We start from the raw sequence: 21006 nt of genomic DNA, 5'->3' as shown, positions 1-21006 counted from the left end.
AATGGTAGAAGGTTCGCGAGTGCGTTGAAAGCCTTCGAATTGGTTCTGAAATATCACGACTGACGGGTTAAAAGTACCTTAAAACGCAGGATACACCATAAACTTTAACTGAAAAGGGATATAAATCATAATTCTCTGTACAACTTTGCAACGTTAGCCGTTATTAATTTAGAACAAGAGCCCTTGAGTAAACAGGAACTTCATCATCTCAACTGCAGCTATTTTAATTAAAACTTTCTCGCTTCAGCTGGCCTAGATCAAAGAAATGGTGATTTAAAGGCTCACCATGAATGTTGGTATGCATAATATTGGTGGGAGAATGAAACTGCTCAATATTGCGATACTGCAGCGCCTCTCGGTGCATAGGATGTGACTTCGGTCTGAGTATCTAGAAAAATATAAGTCATTTTAGTTAAATTTTTTTTATCATTGTGTCTATTATTGTTCAATAACTGTGTACCTAATTGTTTTCAAATTATGTTTTAGGGTATTTATCACAAAGCAAATTCGCTTAATCAATGCTGCAGACTTAAACCTTAAACAAATAATGGTTTATAGGTAATACAGATTCTCATTTTACTACTTGTTTTATTTACAATCAGGGTAATAAAATGATTTATTTATTTATTTTATTTATTTATTAAGTCTACAACATCATACATATTACTAAATCTACTGATAATTTTATAAAATCTTATATCTAATATGTATGACAATACATGTAAACATAAGTTATACTAAAAAAAAATACAAAATTAAAAACATAAAGAAAATAAGATAACAATATGATATGATAAATAATGTTTAAATTTCACTTGGTTCTTTTGAACGTTTTATCTACTTTTAAATAATCTAGGTTATATGGTGTAAAATCTCATTATTTCAAATTAATGTATATTAATGGTAGCGTCGGCACTTACTTTATCGCGATATATCTCCATATAGCTAACGACAATGTGAGGCAAATCGAGGCTGTATGCAGTATCTGAGCAAAATGCATATGGAACAGCAGATACATCGCCCAGGAATATGAAAAGTCCAGTGTTTCCGGAAGTAGCTGAAAGAATTAACTGATTAACGACCATTTAACGCGTATGCAACACGTGACTTCGTGTTCTAAAATCCTTTTTTTTTTCAAAAGAATGAATTCTTTTTACCTGTAGTGTTACATGAAGGTAACAAAAAATAAGAAGACAAAAGCAAGAAAATTCTAATTTTAAACAATAATGTACATTGTTAATTAAGGATTTAAATTGACGCGTGATAGATAGTACCGGAGATCCATGAGATGGTCCTTTCCATCAAGGAATAAATATCACAATATAATGCTGCCAGAAAAAGTACACTGCCACAGAGACCAAACTTTAGATTTATTTTAATTTTCAATTTATCCATTTAAAATTATTATTAATATGTACATAGATACAACTATTATGAAAACTGTATATTTGTGTATTGGAAATTAATGTTATTCTATACATTATTATCGAATCTAAAATCCACCACTAAAACCATCTCCACTATTGTAGTAGCATACTGCGTATCTGGCTCCTGGTTCCAAATTAATTATTATTTCGCCGGAATTAAAATGTCTATTGTTTCGTAACGAAATTTAAATAGACACAGTTCACCCTCGTAAACATTGCAAAAACTAAATCTAATTACCAGGTATTTATAAATGGAGAACGGGACATATTCCAGCATCACAAAAACGTCAGCTACCGCCAGCCACTTCAGTAAACGATTGATGGGCGCTGCGGCCATATCTCTTCGGGTAAGAACTGCCACGTTCATTGTGTTTGCCAGCACGCCAATTGTACAAACCTAGAAAAATAATAATATATTAATTGAATACAATATTTTATAAAGAACTTAATTTCCATATGCAGAGGCGCTTAAAAAATCCTCAGATTGCCTTTGATTCTTTGATATTTTTTACTTGTGTGCCTGTGACACGTCATAAATTTTTGGGCTTTAGTCTCACCGGAATACCTCAAACTTTGAGATATGCCGGTGTCCTTCCAAATTTTTTAAGAGCAAGTGTTAAATTATACGTATTAGTCAATAATCGTAATTAATCTGTTTACAAAAATAAGACAAAGCCAAAAGTTATGGATGTATATACGCCCTAAAAAATGGTACTGGGCGAGATATATAGCAAAACGCATAAACAGATAAGAGTTAGACTTTAAAAATAACTAATATGGAAAGGATCAAGGGGTAGAGGAGAAGAGGGCGAAAAAAAGAAGGTTGTATTATCTTCTATAAACGATCACAAGAAATGAATAGAGAAAGAAAAGTTTGGAAGAACTGGGGACTGAGAGGGAGTTCCGGTGAACGGTACAAATAGAAATTACAACGTGTAATAGGGAAAAAAATGATTGGAAATAAACAGGCTTAATTATAAGCCCTATCAAACAACGTAATAAATGAAAAGCAATATATTAGTATGTAATTAACCAGGCTTATTGGCTCACGTAATCCTACTTCAAAATGCTATAACATTTATAATCCATTGATAAAATAATACCAATAATCTGTAATACGCTTTTCCATAAATCTCGGTTTTAAATTGCATGTTTTAGATAACTAGGAACGTTAAATTACAAGTCGAAATTGTATGTCAAACACAAGAATTCTGTAAAAAGTCAATTTATTTAGTACATTAGGGAGCTTTCCTCTTAAATTAATACGTAATTATTAGCTAAGCTAACAATATCTTATTCTAACTATATCAATATTACAAACTTTTTATGTGGTAAAAATATGTAATACATTGACTGAAATTTCTGATTTTATCTACAACGAAGTTTAAGGGGGCACAATGGCCTGCTCGCTTTTTTACTCGACTTGAGGGGCGCACTGGTAGTCCCAGATTCTCTTACATGGGTAATCTTTCGCTCGCCTTAATCTTTATGTAATATCAAATATCTTAATAAACAAGATAGGTTTTTGTGTAGAAAACTTATGAACCGTTTTTTTTTCGGCGTATTTTGAACTGTACTGAAGTACGAAAATGCATCGTTCAAATAGAATATATTAGAATACCCTAACCATTTAACTATCGTATTATACAAATACTCGACGAAGCTACCGTTAAGTTACTAAGAACTCAGTTGACTTGACCAATACGTGACTAAACTGTCACCAATGTTTGTGCTACTGTACCTGATATTTGCAATACGTCTCTATCCGTGTAATGCTAATCAATTTCCGTTTCTGTCCTTAATAATAATTGCTTGGAGTTCAAGTAAAAGCTGGTATAATGCTTGATTTTTTTGTTAAAACCTAATCCTTATGGTTATTATACATTATATTACGTTTGCTTTTTCATTCGGTTAAAAAATAAGAATTCTAAAACAGGATCTTTAAAGCATCAGCTAGCATCGTAATTGTGGAAGTTAACATATCGAATAACGTTCAGTTTCGCGATCATTTAGAAGGGAAAGCTATTTGAAATGAAATTAAAAATTATATATTCATGTAGGTACTGTTAGAAACGTCAAAGAAGAAATATACATTGAATGCTTCTTATTTCACATTTACTGCCAGTTCTCAAATCAAGGGCGTAGAACAGAAGAGAAGAACTGGGCAATAAACTCTCCGCCACTCTTTTTAATCGCTAAATTATCCTCACTTCACTCTGGGCCACCGCTTATAACTCATAAAGCGCAAACTCAACCCCTTAAAATGTTCTCACATCTGAATCTCACAAAGAGTTGCTCGGATTTATTAATCCGATGGAGCTGAGTTGTATCATCTCGACGTCCGTAGTTCCAGAACTAGGCGTTTTTAAAGGCAGTTGCGAGCCACTGCTAAGTGGAACCAGCTGCCCACCATATTTCCGAACCATCTCTCAGGGTCCTTCAAGAAAATAGAGTACCAATTTTTAAAAGGCCAGCAACCTACCCGCGTGCCCTCTGGCATTGAGAGTAACCATGGGCGGCAGTATTGTTTAACATCAAGTGAGCCTGCCCATTTGCACCCTGTTCTTTAAAAAAAAAAACGGAATGAGTCGCTCTGACACCAAAGCTTTGTTAATAAATATTTATTAGCGGTTCTTAAAATAACAACAGTAATCTCTAGGTAAGCTTGATAAAACAAGGTTGAAGTGAAACGTGCTTTTAAAAGAAAATTTCGTTTTAGCAATCATACGATGGATTTTTCACCTTAATTCACAACTGAGCCTATTTTATTGGTTATTTCACTGGATTGGCGGCACATTATCTTTACTAATATTTTAAGGGGAAAAATTTATGAGGTTTTAGAGGCTAATAATCTCTGGATTTACTGAATTTTAAAAATTCCATTACCAATAGAAAGCCGGTTTATTTATAAACCTAACAAATGCAAAGACTTGTCTTGATAGTCGGATTTGGAAGTCAGAAAAAAAGGCAAACGAGAACATTTCTTACGAACACGGTTTTTACAATGAAAGATATATGATTGCGCTTCATAAAGCTTGAGTGTACAAAAACGTTGCAGATAGCACATGTCCAATTTTTGTATGAAAAAGAATTCTATGCCTATCTGTTTATGTCTCTGTTTACCGTGTAATCTGTAATCTGTACGGAATAGAAAATCTGTTGCATGGAATTAATTGCGGTTTTTACAATGATTACATATATATATTGTTTGTCTGTATACAGTGGTTGTCTGGAAGAAATCGCTCTAAAGCGATAAGGCCGCCAGTTGCTTGTCATTAAATTATGTTTAATATTTTCCTTTTATGTAATGCAACAAAGTGTAAATAAATAAATAAATAAATAAATATTTTTTTAGGTTTACGGGTTAAGGGTGCCCATGCGTGCTCGGGCAGATACAAAATAAATGTTATGTATAGGTTCCTATTTTTAAAACATTCATACTGCTTTATCTAAAAATATATTGCAAATTATCACTTAATATCAGGTGAGTCTCCTGCCCGTTTGCCCCCTGTTCTATAAAAAAAATCTTAATGGAGACATAATATCGGAACAATCTTAATGATTATTTAAGACGGAGAAAACATGAATAAATAAAAAAATACACGTCAAAGTAAATGTATTTTTAAGCCGTTGATAAATATCGGCAGTAGCTAATGGCTACTAAAAGTATTGTAATTCAGTAAAACATTGGAGATAAAATGATTTCATTAAAAAAAATGCCGTTAGCAAAATTTTGTTGACTCTCTGTCAATTCTCATTTATTTTAATTACGCTCTCGCGACATTTTCCTCTTCGAAGAGATATAAACAACGAATGATGCGTAGGCTTCCACGCGCCATCACAAACACCTTACTAAATTATAATTGATTATATATTATTTTGTTTTATTGCTATTTAATTATATACTCATTTTTGCGATGATATTCAAATTATACTAGCGGTCCCGACAGAACACAGACAGTTTGCTTAAGTTCTAATGTAATTAATGTGAATGTGTAAGTGTGTTAAATTTGTGATGTCATATTTTCTTGTATTTTTTAGGCATACACATTGTTTTAGAATGTATATACATATAAATAAATAAAAATAAATTAAGACGTTGTCCTGTGTGATATTTCAAGCAATTTGGATATTAACAACCAGATGTGTAGTTGCAGTATAAATAACCTAGATACCAACTGCACGCCATCTGTCGGGCTGATTTGTGAATCGAAACCATCCAGTGCGCCACTCAAACGCATGCAAAAAATAATTTAAATCGGTCCAGCCTTTTAAGAGGAGTTCTGTGACACGTACAGTACAGTAGTGTACACACGGAATGTAATATAATATTTCAATAAATAACACCATAAATTGCTATTTATTTATTTATTTATTTATTGGGAAACCAGACAGATACATCCTTATAATAAAAACAAAGTCAAAAATAAAACACAATACAAACACATTGGATGCATCCACAACAGGTTACACTTATACAACCATAAAAATAACACATGACAACAACACACATAATAATAGTAGAGAGTTAAGACATTAAGAGCTGCTTTATTTTATTCTTAAACAAAGCAGTAGTGGAGTGCGAAAAAGGGTCAATGTTTTTAATTGAATCTAGAGAAGAACACATCCTGTGAAGAGGCTCGCGGAACCCAATGTTGGTTCTGGGAGTCTGAAAATTAAAAGTTCTATGTAAGCGTAGAGACCTGGCAGGAACATTAAATGGTATGAGTTCAAGAAGATCTGAACAACTTATTTCATTTACGCATATTTTTCTCACTGTGACACAATCTATTAGATTACGCCTAGTACTCAGAGAAGGTAATTTATATTTTTTTTAAAGTTCCTATCGTAACAATATCGTATCGTTCCTTGTGCTTTTCTAATTTTTTGTTTCATAAGAACCTTCTCCTGACAATAACAAAGATAACAAAAAAATAATTAGCGAAATCGGTCCAGATATAGATTTCTTACTAAGAATAGTCTTCTGTTTTTCAGTGTAAATGCTTAAATAATTAAATTAAATATGAAACCCTAATAAAGTACATACGGCAAGAATCCAGGCGAGATGTTCCTAGGCTTCTGTAGATTAGGTATATTACTTAAAAAAGTATTGAATGACGTTCTTAAACGGAACGGTTCTTTGGAAACGAAATAAAAGTTACTACAAACTATATATATTGAAAAAACTGTCAGTCAAACCACGAACTTTATTGCACCCAGAAATAATCCATAACTATGAAAAATATCAACATAATTCTTAAAAATTGCTTATGCCGGACGCCGATGTGACTAGACGCCGCCGTAGAAGAACTTTGTTGGTTGTATGGAAATTGCATAATTTAATAATACGCAAATCTACCGCATTCACAAACGCAATTAAAAAATTCAATAACTTTTTATTATATACAATACAAAAGGAGACTCATTATTAAAATACTTGGTTTGTTAATGTTTGTTTATTTCAAAGAATATATCATTAAAAACATTTTAAAATGGGGACATTGCATTGCATGTGTACTTCAAGAATAACTAAGAATAGTGATAATTTTGGTATTTGATCGAAACGCATTAAAACGCGGACGGGTCATGCAAAAATTACACTAAACAGAGTGTACTCATGGTCCTACGATTATCAGTATATCTATATTACGTACGAGTAACCTGACAACAAAAACTGTACATTAGATAATTAATATGCACACATAAGTGCAGGTGAACGTTAAATTCTCACAATATTAATAATGGTGCCATTATATTCAAGGTAATAGTAGAATTTTATATCTGGAAAACATTGAAATTTTCAAGATTCTTGATTTTGCTACAACAGCGATCATCTGTTCTCTTTCACTGGTTAAATGCAATTTATTCAACGTTGAATTTTCCGCAAAGAAAATCCTGGGATTAAACTGTTTGTATTAAAGCCTATAATGAAATGTTTATCGCGGTTTTTAATCTAGAATAGACTTTTTTAATCTAGTTTGTTGTGTAGGCATTGTGTTGAGCGAGTATCATCAGAAATTTATGAGAAATGCAGAAAAATTATAAACCTGAAAAGTACAAGTACCTTGTTGTACATTTTACGATTTTAAAGAAATTATTGTCGATATATAATCGATACATAATCGTAGAAACATTATTATGTAATTATAAAGGAAATACACTAATTTTACCAAGTTTTATTAGCGGCCATTTTGCAGTATGAAATGTGGGAGACACGACTGATTATGAAAGTTACTTTTATGAACTTTGATAAAATAAAGATACATGGGTAAAACTGAAAATCATAAGAACCGGCCAGTTAGAAACTATGCTAGTGAAAACTTTTTTGAATTTCAATTTTAGAACTCTTTGGTAAACTAATGTAATATATTGCATTCAATTGTCATTTGTTTTTGTGAATTGGCGGCAAATCTAAAACTCTTGTTACACGTGAAAATGAACCTAACGCGAGAAAATTTTCGTTCAATGATTTATTATGACGTTCATTGTGTTGGTTTACAACCGTACAGGTATTACTGAAGAAGGCGCCCACTGCTTTTCTCAGTGGTTTCATAGAATGCGACGATTAGAGGAACAGAGATTAGAATATTAGAGAACTTCGTAAAACAAAAAAGTATTGGCAACTTTCTGCATTAAGCCCTTTTTACATTTTCTATACAATAAATATAGCAAGCAAAGACACGGTAGTAATAATTGAACTACAGTAATTGCCTTTTATAGCCCGCAGACTTTAATACTGTCTACCATTTTATAAGAAACATTTAACGATTAAAGTAATATTACACCTTTATGCGATTTGCCTTCGAAAGAGTCTCCTAATGAACCACATTTTTTTATTAAATCAATGCTTTCATTTCAAATTTGCAGTTTCATAAAAGTTTATAAAAATCCTGAATATGTGTATCACGTAAGTCATTACGATATATATACATTGTCGTATGTAAATAAGTTGATTTCAATACGTGCTTTAACCACAACAGCTATCAGTATCCTTATCACGAATAATATGCAAAATTGATAACCTAATAGATGAGTAAAATATTTTGGATGCTACGCAGCCCTCAGCGCTCTGTAGGCGTAATTAGAACTAAACAGTAGTAATAGAAATTATTATTCGCGTGAACGCAAATTGTGTCCATGCTGTTTGATCAATCTAGCAGACAATAGCCATTGCTAATTGAGCTGGATTTTAAAACTTTTCAGATTTATTTATTGAGTAAAGAACTACAGTTATTTTAGAGTTTGTTAAGTATTGCCTGGTTACAGTAAACACTAATAATTTCATGAACCCGCTAACGGCTAAACGCTTCTCTAGACAAGGTGGCGTCGCACATAAAGTATCATGTCTAAAACCGTGTACTAATTTTTTTTACGTGCATCATTCTAAAATTAGACACTCATTATATATCGATAAAAATCGGTCTTGTAAACGAACGCCAAGACTGTATTAGTAAAATCTGCTTACCATTTTGTGTCATGTGACAGAAATATTAAAAACAATATTTAAATTATATTTTTTTTTGATAAATTAATGTTTTATATGGATTACTCTGAAAAACACTTCATACATATTGTCAAATAAACACAAATTAAGATAAAAAACTCTGTCGTCTACTACCGATTTGTTTACGCTGTGATGAAAAAAAGGATGTGTGATGGGAAAAAGTTACGCTATAGTTACAACAATAAAAAAAAGACGGGTTGCACTCTGGGTGTGCTGGCAGAAGTGAAAACTTGAATATTAACGTTGTGCATTTTTGATTGATAGTTAGGGAATAATTTTGCACAAATTGCTTTAGTTATCACTATAAATGTACTATCATTTATGTGGTAGAATACAATATTCATTTATTACGCTATCGTATACAAACATGACAATTTATGTTACATTAAATACGCCGCGCCAGGTGTCTACTCTCGCTCTACATTCTCTAGGCTAGAAACTTAAGGAAGAAGCAACATGCATACAACTAGTATACGTTCATACAGATATGCTATTTATATGGAAAGTCGAGCTGTCAAAAACTTTATCATATTGACACATACACAAGCTTAACGTAAATCTAAAATTGCTTAGTAAGGTCATTATGTGCTGTTGCATACGGATGTACGCTAAATCCAACATGACGTGGATCACTTATGGCATCAGCATGCGCTAATCGTCATACGCTATCGCTACTATGGGCTATTACATTTCAATGTATATCAATATAAACATGTAATAAGTAAAGTCTATAATCTATATCTATCTTAAAAAAATTGCAATTACAATTTTTTTTATAGAACAGCGTGCAGACGGGCAGGAGGCTCACCTGATGTTAAGTGATACCGCCGCCCATGGACACTCTTAATGCCAGAGGGCTCGCGAGTGCGTTGCCGGCCTTTTAAGAATTGGTACGCTCTTTTCTTAAAAGAAATTAATTCTTTAAAATTAAAAGAATTATTTGAATTAATTCCGAAATAATTAGATCAATGACTTATATGAATAACGATTTGCTTGAGCATAACGGTATATTTAATGTTTTTCACTGGTGTGGAAAATTGTATCTAATAAAACCGACGTCTTGTCCACCTACTTATACGAAATGGGGACTATTTATAGATAAAGAAAATATAACTAAAGAAATGGGTCTGTGCCTTTGATACAGTATTATCTGTTTAACAAATACAAAAATAGTATTGTCTTTTATTTACATAACTTTTACACATTTAAAGAAAAACACTTTTTTAACGGATTATAGTTATGTATTTGTATTTAAACTTATAATTATTTGTACATAATTTTAAATTTAAACCGACGTTTCGCGTGCTTTACAGCGTGCGTGGTCACGGTGACTGAAGACAAAGGTGTTAAATGTCAAAAAGTATTACAGCTGCAGAAAATTATGAACAAATAATTATAAGTTTAAATACAAATACATAACTATAATCCGTTAAAAAAGTGTTTTTCTTTAAATACAAAAATATCTGAAGATTAGTTATATCTAGAATATAATAAAGTTATATCTCAAGATTTCAGTTAAAGACGTTATATATAGTATTTCTTTCTACTAAAGATCACCACACTGTCAACTATTAGGTGCCATGCTATTTTTCCATATTGCCAGGAAATGCCGAATAGTATCGGCCAACTGGTGATGGCAGGGACAAGTGATTCTAAATTATTTTTTAGAATCACTCGTGCAATCAATCAATTTCTTTTATTCATTTGGGTAACACAATTTACACTTACGAATACATATTAGATGGTAAATGCTTCTAATTGACATTTACTGCTAGTTCTCAAATCCAGGGCGTAGAACGAGAAGTGACTGAAGAAGTTGACAAGCTGAGGGTAGAGGGGTGTGGAGGCAAGTTGACGTATCGGTTAGGGCTTTCAAATCGACTCGACCTTCAGTAATGAAGACTACGAAGAAGACGGATAATAAACCTTTTTAGCAGCCCTTAATACATTAATGTATTTTATTACTTATATACAACAGTAATGAAAAGCTTTCACCAACCTCCAGTCTTATAAATTTATGAATATTTTTAAAGTGTAAAAACATCCAATTACTCAAAACTCAATCCGTTGGGATAAAACCGGTTTTCAATGGAGCGTACAAGTCTTTCATCTTTAAAATCCCTGACATTGAGTAAAATTGGTAGTCATAAAGACGAAACCCCTGTTGTATTTATAATGATATGATGCCTTTATAACATGGGAGAGTATTTAGAACATAAGTGTTGATAATAATTAAAATAAATTATTACTCACATCATGACAATTAATATATAATTTGTAAGTTTTTTTTTATATAGCTGATTGCGCGGTTTTTTTTATAATTAATTAATCTAAATGTACCACTTTCTTTGCAAATAAATGGTTTATTATTATTTATATATATCGTATCTTCTCAATGAACGGTATTTTAAAGTACCTCATTTCTGCCTTTGTTAATAAAAAATAGAAGGCTAAAGAATGAGTCCGACATGTGTTGGTAAAACTCTATCTCACAGCCTCCTTCATCTTGCGAAATTTAATTGCGCATAAATAAAGCATCCATTGGTCCATGGCCTCTAAAATTAACGAGCGCATCATCGTCACTGATTTAAGATGAGAATCAGAAACATGCGAGACCTGTGACTCCTGTATATTAAAATCCAATATTGACAAATGTGTTTCTTACTTAGCGCTAGTCTCTGCATCTAGAGGTACAATGATATATGTGCTACGTTATAATGGAAGCTCGTAGAACAAATAAACTTGGTAATATATGAAAAATTGTTACGTACAAATTCCAAGGTTTTAGCAAACAGAAGTAAAACATTTCTTGTGTAGTCTTCTCTCGATTTTAAACTTTAGAGATACATAACTTACGTCCTGGGTCCTCCCATTGTCGATTTCAACGCCCCTCTATCGACAGATTTCATAATAATTACGAGTAACAATACTTAGAGGATATGCTAGGCGTTTTAAGATAGTTTCCATTGCTTTATGCGTAACATACTACAGCTATAAATAATTTAGACAATTGGCCGATTGGTTTATTAGTAATTGTCATTATTTTTTCGTATTATAATGTTTGTTTTATTGTTATTTTATGGTCGGTTGTTCTAGTATGCATACTGAATACGATAACATAGACACACTGTTAGACGATAAGATCAGAAACTGCAGCAAATAATGACGGATTGCCGAACATCATCCTCTAAGAAAGATACCATTTGCTAACTTGAATGTTTTTGTTCGGCTTTTCAATAAGAACCTAGAAAACCACGCAGGGGAAACAAAACAAATCACAAGTAATATAAATGTTGACAATTAATATCATGATTGCATCTAGAACGTTATAGAATAAGTACCAGTATTTTAAAATTTAAAAAGGAATGTATGAGCAAAACCGCGTTGATTTAATATTTCTTCACAATAAAATCTGAATGATATATTTTTAAGAACTCAGAGATTTCGTAACATAAATCTTTGTTAATTAAAACTTGTTTCATTTTAACTTTCCATTCCATTCAATTAACAATCTTCAATGAGATATTTTTTTTGGCAAATTAATATGATACACATCGACAACAACTTTATAAGTCGAAATAGGTACAAATTTTTTAACTTAGTATTATTATAATTTAACTTTACTGAACATATAATTTAATTATATATTAATTATTATAACATTTGCTTAAGTTTCATGTTTCCTTTTATTCGCCTGCATTATAAATTATAATTTAGTCAAGTTACAAAATTCAGTGCCAAATCAACAAAATATACATTAAGAATAAGATACTGTATACTGTATACATACATACAACTACATCGTAATCAATTCAAATCAATACTATTGTATAATATAACAATGGTAATAAAAAAGTTTCATCACCTCATTACCACTTATTGTTTAAATCTATAATTAAATTTACATAAAAACTAGTCAAAAACTTACTAGTTTTTTAAGCATACACAAAAAAATTTATAATATATACTCCGGTATAAAAAATGTTGTTTGTTATACAGTTATTATAGAAATAAGAGAGAAAAAACATATCATACATATCCGTCCTTAGATTGTGAGAAATATAGTTATTTTATAAATTACCTTACTCCATTATTGTCTCAATAAAGTTCGGTAATGGCGGCAATAAGAAAGATTTATAAACACCATTTAGTCTACCGTCATGTCGTATTAGACACGGTGGGCAGGTATGCAAATATTGATGTTCAGATATTCGGAGCTGAAAATTAGAAGCTCCTGAATTAAGTTATCCATTTAAAGAAAAACACTTTTTTAACGGATTATAGATATGTATTATTATATTTAAACTTATAATTATTTTTACATAATTTTAAATTTAAACCGACGTTTCGCGTGCTTTACAGCGTGCGTGGTCACGGTGACTGAAGACAAAGGTGTTAAATGTCAAAAAGTATTACAGCTGCAGAAAATGTTGTGTTATCTGTATTTATTTCCCCGGAGTTGGTATCGACTAAAAGATGTAGGGTTTTTGCAGAAATTGCTCACGGTGTCCTCCATTTTCGCGGGTTGTTTATTTTGAGATTTTAATTTGGATATTATTGGATCCCAGGTGTTTGATAATTTTAGGCCGTCCTCTCTATTGAAATTGGCGTGTTTTTTGATTTCAATGGCTTCGCGTACCAATCTTGGGAAGAATCTTTTTTCTTTCGCAAGTACTTTCGGTTGGTCAAAGCGTATGTAGTGATTAGGCCTATCTAGTGTGTGTTCACAGACTGCTGATTTTGTGTGTCGTCTATGTCTTATGTCCGCGATGTGTTCCTTGAGTCTGCTGGACATATTGCGTTTAGTTTGCCCTATGTAAGACAGGCCACAGTCGCAATCCAGTTTGTATATACCTGCATCTTGCAATGGGGTGTTACTTTTGATTGGTCTTAGGAATTGCTGAATCTTCTTGTGCGGCTTGAAAATTGTATTAATGGAAGCTCGTTTTAGGACCCGGCTAATTCTATCTGTAACTCCCTTCACATATGGCAGGTAAGCTGGCTGGCGAGGAACTGTTTGTGTCTTGTTTTTGTTTCTGTGATGCAGCCGGGGGATGCGCAACTTGTTTCGGTGTAGCACCTGTTTGACATGCTGTAGTTCCTCCTTGAGGTGGGCCGCATCACAAAGACGTTGGGCTCTCTGAAACAAACATTTACCGACAGAGAGCAGTTGTGACGGGTGGTGGTGGGATTCACCATTGAGGTACCTATCTGTGTGGGTTGCCTTTCTGTGTATTGTGTGACCTAGTGTGCCATCTGCTTTGCGTATAATTAAAATGTCCAAAAAGGGCAGACAGTTGTTGTTTTCTTTTTCAACAGTAAATTTAATGTTCTTGTGTATTGAATTTAAATGCGTTAGAAATGTAGATATTTTGTCATTGGGGAGTACTACAAATGTGTCATCGACATATCTCTTGTACAGTCTAGGTTTAACCGGGGCATTGGCCAAAGCTCTCTCCTCAAAGTCCTCCATGAAGATGTCAGCGACTATAGGTGACACCGGAGAACCCATGGCTACTCCATCAACCTGCACATAGAACTCATCTTTCCACATTAAGTACCCTGATGTGAGACAGTGTTTTACAATATCTACATAATCTGGTGACATGTTCTGTTCCTTAAGTCTTTTTGAAATTATATCTAGGCAGTCATTTAGTGGTAAGTTTGTAAATAGTGACTCAACGTCAAAACTCACCATAGTTTCGTTGTGGAGTAATTTGAGATCTCTACATGTTTCCACAAAATGGTAAGAGTCCTTGACATAAGCACTAGTGTGCCCCCTGAGAGGGGATAATATTGATGCTAAGTGTTTGGCTAATTTGTATGTGGGTGAGTCGATATGACTGACTATTGGTCTTAAAGGATTGTTGAGTTTGTGTATTTTTGGCAATCCATACATTTTTGGAGGTTTTACACAGGCTGTTGCTAAGGATTTAACATCTAGTGATAGTGTTTTAGAATATTTAGTAAGAAGGCTGGATGTTTGTTTTATTACCTTGTTTGTGGGATCTTTATCGACTTTTTTATAAGTATTGACATCGTTTAAGAGGAGAGCCATCTTGCTTTCATATTCCGACGTATCCATAACAACGGTTGCGTTCCCTTTGTCAGCTCGGAGTACTACCAAATCTTCGTTCGCCTTTAGATCCGCGAGAGCCTTTGTTTCAGCGAAGGTGAGGTTTCTTTTTGGCGGTTTGCTCGATCGCAGTATGCACGAGATGTCTTGCCGTATAGTTTCGGCCTCATCCTTTGGTATCGAATTTTTGAATATACATTCCTCTACGTAACTAACAATTTCTTCGTGAGGGATTTTTCGCGGTGCCGTTGCAAAATTTAGACCTTTATTTAATACCTCGATGGTTTGTTTATCCAAGTTTTGTTTTGATAGATTGATGACAGTGACGTTTTGACAAGTTTCGGGTGTGTCATTTAAAGTCGCGACGTTTGACAGATGTCTATTGGTTTTTTGTGTTAGTTTTTCAAACTTTTTTATTTGTATGACTTTACAGTTATTGAATTTGTTATGAGCCCGAGTGTTTAAGATGTTAATGCACTGCCTCCAATCTGTTTCCGACAATATCTCATTTAGTTCCTCCGTTTCATTTTGGATTTGAATGTTTAGTCGCTGATACTCTGTTCTGTGTCCGGCGATAAGTTTAATTAACAATTTTCTACTTGCTGTTTCAAGAATGCTGGCGCTCCCAATTATGTCCTTCCTTGGAGCCAATCGTACACAATTGGGAATGATGTTGTGGTCTCTGCATCTTTTAAGAAAATTTATGGATGCTAGGAGACGAGATGCCTTTGTTTTCTTGAATTCCAGTCGTCTAATTTTGTTTGCATTTTCCAGTCCGTACTGTTGCACATAGTATTGTCTTTTATTTACATAACTTTTACACATTTATGTGCAACAGTACGGACTGGAAAATGTACGGAGGATAAAAGACAATACTATGTGCAACAGTACGGACTGGAAAATGCAAACAAAATTAGACGACTGGAATTCAAGAAAACAAAGGCATCTCGTCTCCTAGCATCCATAAATTTTCTTAAAAGATGCAGAGACCACAACATCATTCCCAATTGTGTACGATTGGCTCCAAGGAAGGACATAATTGGGAGCGCCAGCATTCTTGAAACAGCAAGTAGAAAATTGTTAATTAAACTTATCGCCGGACACAGAACAGAGTATCAGCGACTAAACATTCAAATCCAAAATGAAACGGAGGAACTAAATGAGATATTGTCGGAAACAGATTGGAGGCAGTGCATTAACATCTTAAACACTCGGGCTCATAACAAATTCAATAACTGTAAAGTCATACAAATAAAAAAGTTTGAAAAACTAACACAAAAAACCAATAGACATCTGTCAAACGTCGCGACTTTAAATGACACACCCGAAACTTGTCAAAACGTCACTGTCATCAATCTATCAAAACAAAACTTGGATAAACAAACCATCGAGGTATTAAATAAAGGTCTAAATTTTGCAACGGCACCGCGAAAAATCCCTCACGAAGAAATTGTTAGTTACGTAGAGGAATGTATATTCAAAAATTCGATACCAAAGGATGAGGCCGAAACTATACGGCAAGACATCTCGTGCATACTGCGATCGAGCAAACCGCCAAAAAGAAACCTCACCTTCGCTGAAACAAAGGCTCTCGCGGATCTAAAGGCGAACGAAGATTTGGTAGTACTCCGAGCTGACAAAGGGAACGCAACCGTTGTTATGGATACGTCGGAATATGAAAGCAAGATGGCTCTCCTCTTAAACGATGTCAATACTTATAAAAAAGTCGATAAAGATCCCACAAACAAGGTAATAAAACAAACATCCAGCCTTCTTACTAAATATTCTAAAACACTATCACTAGATGTTAAATCCTTAGCAACAGCCTGTGTAAAACCTCCAAAAATGTATGGATTGCCAAAAATACACAAACTCAACAATCCTTTAAGACCAATAGTCAGTCATATCGACTCACCCACATACAAATTAGCCAAACACTTAGCATCAATATTATCCCCTCTCAGGGGGCACACTAGTGCTTATGTCAAGGACTCTTATCATTTTGTGGAAACATGTAGAGATCTCAAATTACTCCACAACGAAACTATGGTGAGTTTTGACGTTGAGTCACTATTTACAAACTTACCACTAAATGACTGCCTAGATATAATTTCAAAAAGACTTAAGGAACAGAACATGTCACCAGATTATGTAGATATTGTAAAACACTGTCTCACATCAGGGTACTTAATGTGGAAAGATGAGTTCTATGTGCAGGTTGATGGAGTAGCCATGGGTTCTCCGGTGTCACCTATAGTCGCTGACATCTTCATGGAGGACTTTGAGGAGAGAGCTTTGGCCAATGCCCCGGTTAAACCTAGACTGTACAAGAGATATGTCGATGACACATTTGTAGTACTCCCCAATGACAAAATATCTACATTTCTAACGCATTTAAATTCAATACACAAGAACATTAAATTTACTGTTGAAAAAGAAAACAACAACTGTCTGCCCTTTTTGGACATTTTAATTATACGCAAAGCAGATGGCACACTAGGTCACACAATACACAGAAAGGCAACCCACACAGATAGGTACCTCAATGGTGAATCCCACCACCACCCGTCACAACTGCTCTCTGTCGGTAAATGTTTGTTTCAGAGAGCCCAACGTCTTTGTGATGCGGCCCACCTCAAGGAGGAACTACAGCATGTCAAACAGGTGCTACACCGAAACAAGTTGCGCATCCCCCGGCTGCATCACAGAAACAAAAACAAGACACAAACAGTTCCTCGCCAGCCAGCTTACCTGCCATATGTGAAGGGAGTTACAGATAGAATTAGCCGGGTCCTAAAACGAGCTTCCATTAATACAATTTTCAAGCCGCACAAGAAGATTCAGCAATTCCTAAGACCAATCAAAAGTAACACCCCATTGCAAGATGCAGGTATATACAAACTGGATTGCGACTGTGGCCTGTCTTACATAGGGCAAACTAAACGCAATATGTCCAGCAGACTCAAGGAACACATCGCGGACATAAGACATAGACGACACACAAAATCAGCAGTCTGTGAACACACACTAGATAGGCCTAATCACTACATACGCTTTGACCAACCGAAAGTACTTGCGAAAGAAAAAAGATTCTTCCCAAGATTGGTACGCGAAGCCATTGAAATCAAAAAACACGCCAATTTCAATAGAGAGGACGGCCTAAAATTATCAAACACCTGGGATCCAATAATATCCAAATTAAAATCTCAAAATAAACAACCCGCGAAAATGGAGGACACCGTGAGCAATTTCTGCAAAAACCCTACATCTTTTAGTCGATACCAACTCCGGGGAAATAAATACAGATAACACAACATTTTCTGCAGCTGTAATACTTTTTGACATTTAACACCTTTGTCTTCAGTCACCGTGACCACGCACGCTGTAAAGCACGCGAAACGTCGGTTTAAATTTAAAATTATGTAAAAATAATTATAAGTTTAAATATAATAATACATATCTATAATCCGTTAAAAAAGTGTTTTTCTTTAAATGTGTAAAAGTTATGTAAATAAAAGACAATACTAAGTTATCCATATTAAAATGCAAGATTTATTACACCGTCATTTCCTTCCTAAGAATATCTTATACAATCTAATAGGGTTACCTATTTAAACAAATTATTCGATCAAATTTTTAATAGGAGGCAAATAGTGATACCGCCGCCCATGGACACTCACATTGCCAGATGAATCGCAAGTGCGGTGACACAAATAATCGTCTTTAGAATAAAATGCACTTTGGAGCAAATAAGTTAAGACTTTAGTAAGAAACTTTCGAGAAGGTTTTTACTCTTTTTTGCGGCACTTCACTTCAACGGTTAAGTTTAACAGAAATTTCTATTTGCCGTAGAAATATTAATTCAAATTTATTTGTACCTATAGTTTAAAAGTGTTTTTACGCCTAGGTTCTAAGGCTACTACTATTATGAGGTTTAATATCACTTATTAATTCATATTAGGTTTTTACAAATCACAACTTCTTTATTCGTAAGACTTAGGTGAATACGCGCGTATAAGGGACCGGCAAATGCTCATGCACAAACATACATAACTAATTTAGTTCACAGCGACAAGCTGAGAGATCAAAAGATATATAAGTGTAGAGTGCAAATAACTGTGCACTATATGTCTCTTATGTACTTGGAAGGATCTCTGAAACAGGTTAACGAAGTTATTCTGTCGTCGTTTCCGAAGCCAGTGTTTGCCGCGAACCGCTATGTAGAACCAACTGTCCTCTGAAGTATTTCCAAACCATTTCAACTAAGGATCCTTCAAGAAAAAAGCATACCAATCTTTCTGGTAATGTGATGTGAGTGTCCGTGGGCGACGGTATCACTTAACATCACCTCTTGCCCGATTGCCTCCCATTAGATCAAAATAAATATATAGAACTTATTGACTGGGGCCAGCCAGTTAGACTCATCTAGGATTTAGGCTGAAGGAGTCCTTCTTTCACAGTCTGTACTCAATAACACAAATATTAACTATACGCGAGATCAATTAATTTATTATTTATTTTACATTGTTTCAAAATATTAACTCTATTACAATTTTGCATTTCGTTCCGTCCGTCCGTCTGACTTTGAAATATGTACCAAAGTAATACCTTAGATGTGTAAATTGGGTAATAAATTATTCCTTGAACTGATCCTTTCCAAAATCATCACATATTTGTTAGAAATCTGTTACTTAATTAACTTAATTAAGTATGAAGTTTGCTGTGATTGCATAAAATCTGTTTTTTGTTAGTAAATTTTACTTGTTAACTTAACTTAAATAAATGAATTTTTCAATATTGCGAGGATGTTTCTTACTAATGGATCCGTTTCCAATTTATAATTTATTTTTAGAATTGATTTATTCAATATTGCATGAAAGTCCTGTGCAATTACAAAGCAAATGGGTCAGTGCGAAGGCGGCTTAAAGATTGTGGGCGGAAAATATTTTAAATGCACTCTTTGTTGTGCAGCTTTTAAAAGATTTAGTTTAATTCACTACTTATCTGTCTCTTGATTCAGAGACCTAATATTCAAACACACACACATGTGCACATACTTATTTGAAGCGTATTGAAAAAACCAAAACCAAACATAATAAAATAAGATGTAATTATATACATATATTTAGGAATTTATAATTAAGTTCTAATGACAACTCTGACTGACAGGTAATTTTTTTTACTTAAAAAAATCTCAAATAAAAACATTTTTCTTTATATAGGTTTGAAATACTTTTTCTTTAAAGATAAAAAACCCATCGCAGTATGAAATAGAAAGAGCCTTTGGACACACTTGTGCACTAAAATATCTCCTGGGAATAGTCTCATTAGAGATAAGCCACCTGCAGATCATTATTGTTAAAGGTTTTAAGATTAGTATGAGAGAATATATAAATGCTGGTTTTATAAATGTGAAATTACATATGTATGCGTTTATTTAAGAAATCCCTTTATTATTTATCTACGTGAATTGGTTGTAAAATTAATCTATAAAAAATTGTACACATAGTCAATAAGAATAAAGTCTTACAAAATAAATAGTTTGTCTCATTTATTTATATGTAGGGACGTATTTATATAACTACAAGAACGAAACATTAAGTTTGTTAACGAAACTTAAATGTTTGTTTAAACATTGTTCTTCAGAGATATTTTATTTATTTCAAACTTCATACCAGCCACGAACTTCGAAGGTACGTTATCTAAACTAGAAAGTTCCAAGGCTGATTAACTATCTAGATTATAACAAATCAGTATCAAACTATGCAAACAATTAAGTTCAACATTCATTAGATAACTTATCACTTCCACGATGATATTGCATATCTAACATGTATATGAACTCATTTACAGAAACGTATTTTAATTTACCTTTAATGTTATTGTGTGGAACGCCCCAGTGGTTGATAGATTATTCTTATCTGTTTCCTTTGTCACTTTTTAAGACGGGTAAACAATTCAGCTTTATAAAAAAACGTGAGTATACTTATGTCCAAACG

At 33.5% G+C, this 21006-nt stretch overlaps 1 protein-coding gene across 2 annotated transcripts in view; it reads right to left on the bottom strand.

Annotated features, from left to right (window-relative positions):
• Positions 1–21006, bottom strand: part of LOC110992036 (G-protein coupled receptor dmsr-1) — a 47820-nt gene that overhangs the window by 6899 nt on the left and 19915 nt on the right. For both annotated transcript variants that reach the window (XM_022257697.2, XM_022257706.2), the window contains exons 3-5: positions 1666–1824; positions 921–1057; positions 286–388 (exon numbers count right to left, since the gene is read on the bottom strand). In XM_022257697.2, the coding sequence (XP_022113389.1) occupies positions 286–388; positions 921–1057; positions 1666–1824 (399 nt within the window). The remainder of the gene's footprint in view (positions 1–285; positions 389–920; positions 1058–1665; positions 1825–21006) is intronic.

The sequence above is a fragment of the Pieris rapae genome, chromosome 3, assembly GCF_905147795.1.
Source record: "Pieris rapae chromosome 3, ilPieRapa1.1, whole genome shotgun sequence".
Lineage (NCBI taxonomy): Eukaryota > Metazoa > Arthropoda > Insecta > Lepidoptera > Pieridae > Pieris > Pieris rapae.
The sequence above is the reverse complement of the archived record's forward strand: the minus strand, read 5'-3'. Positions and strand labels throughout refer to the sequence as shown.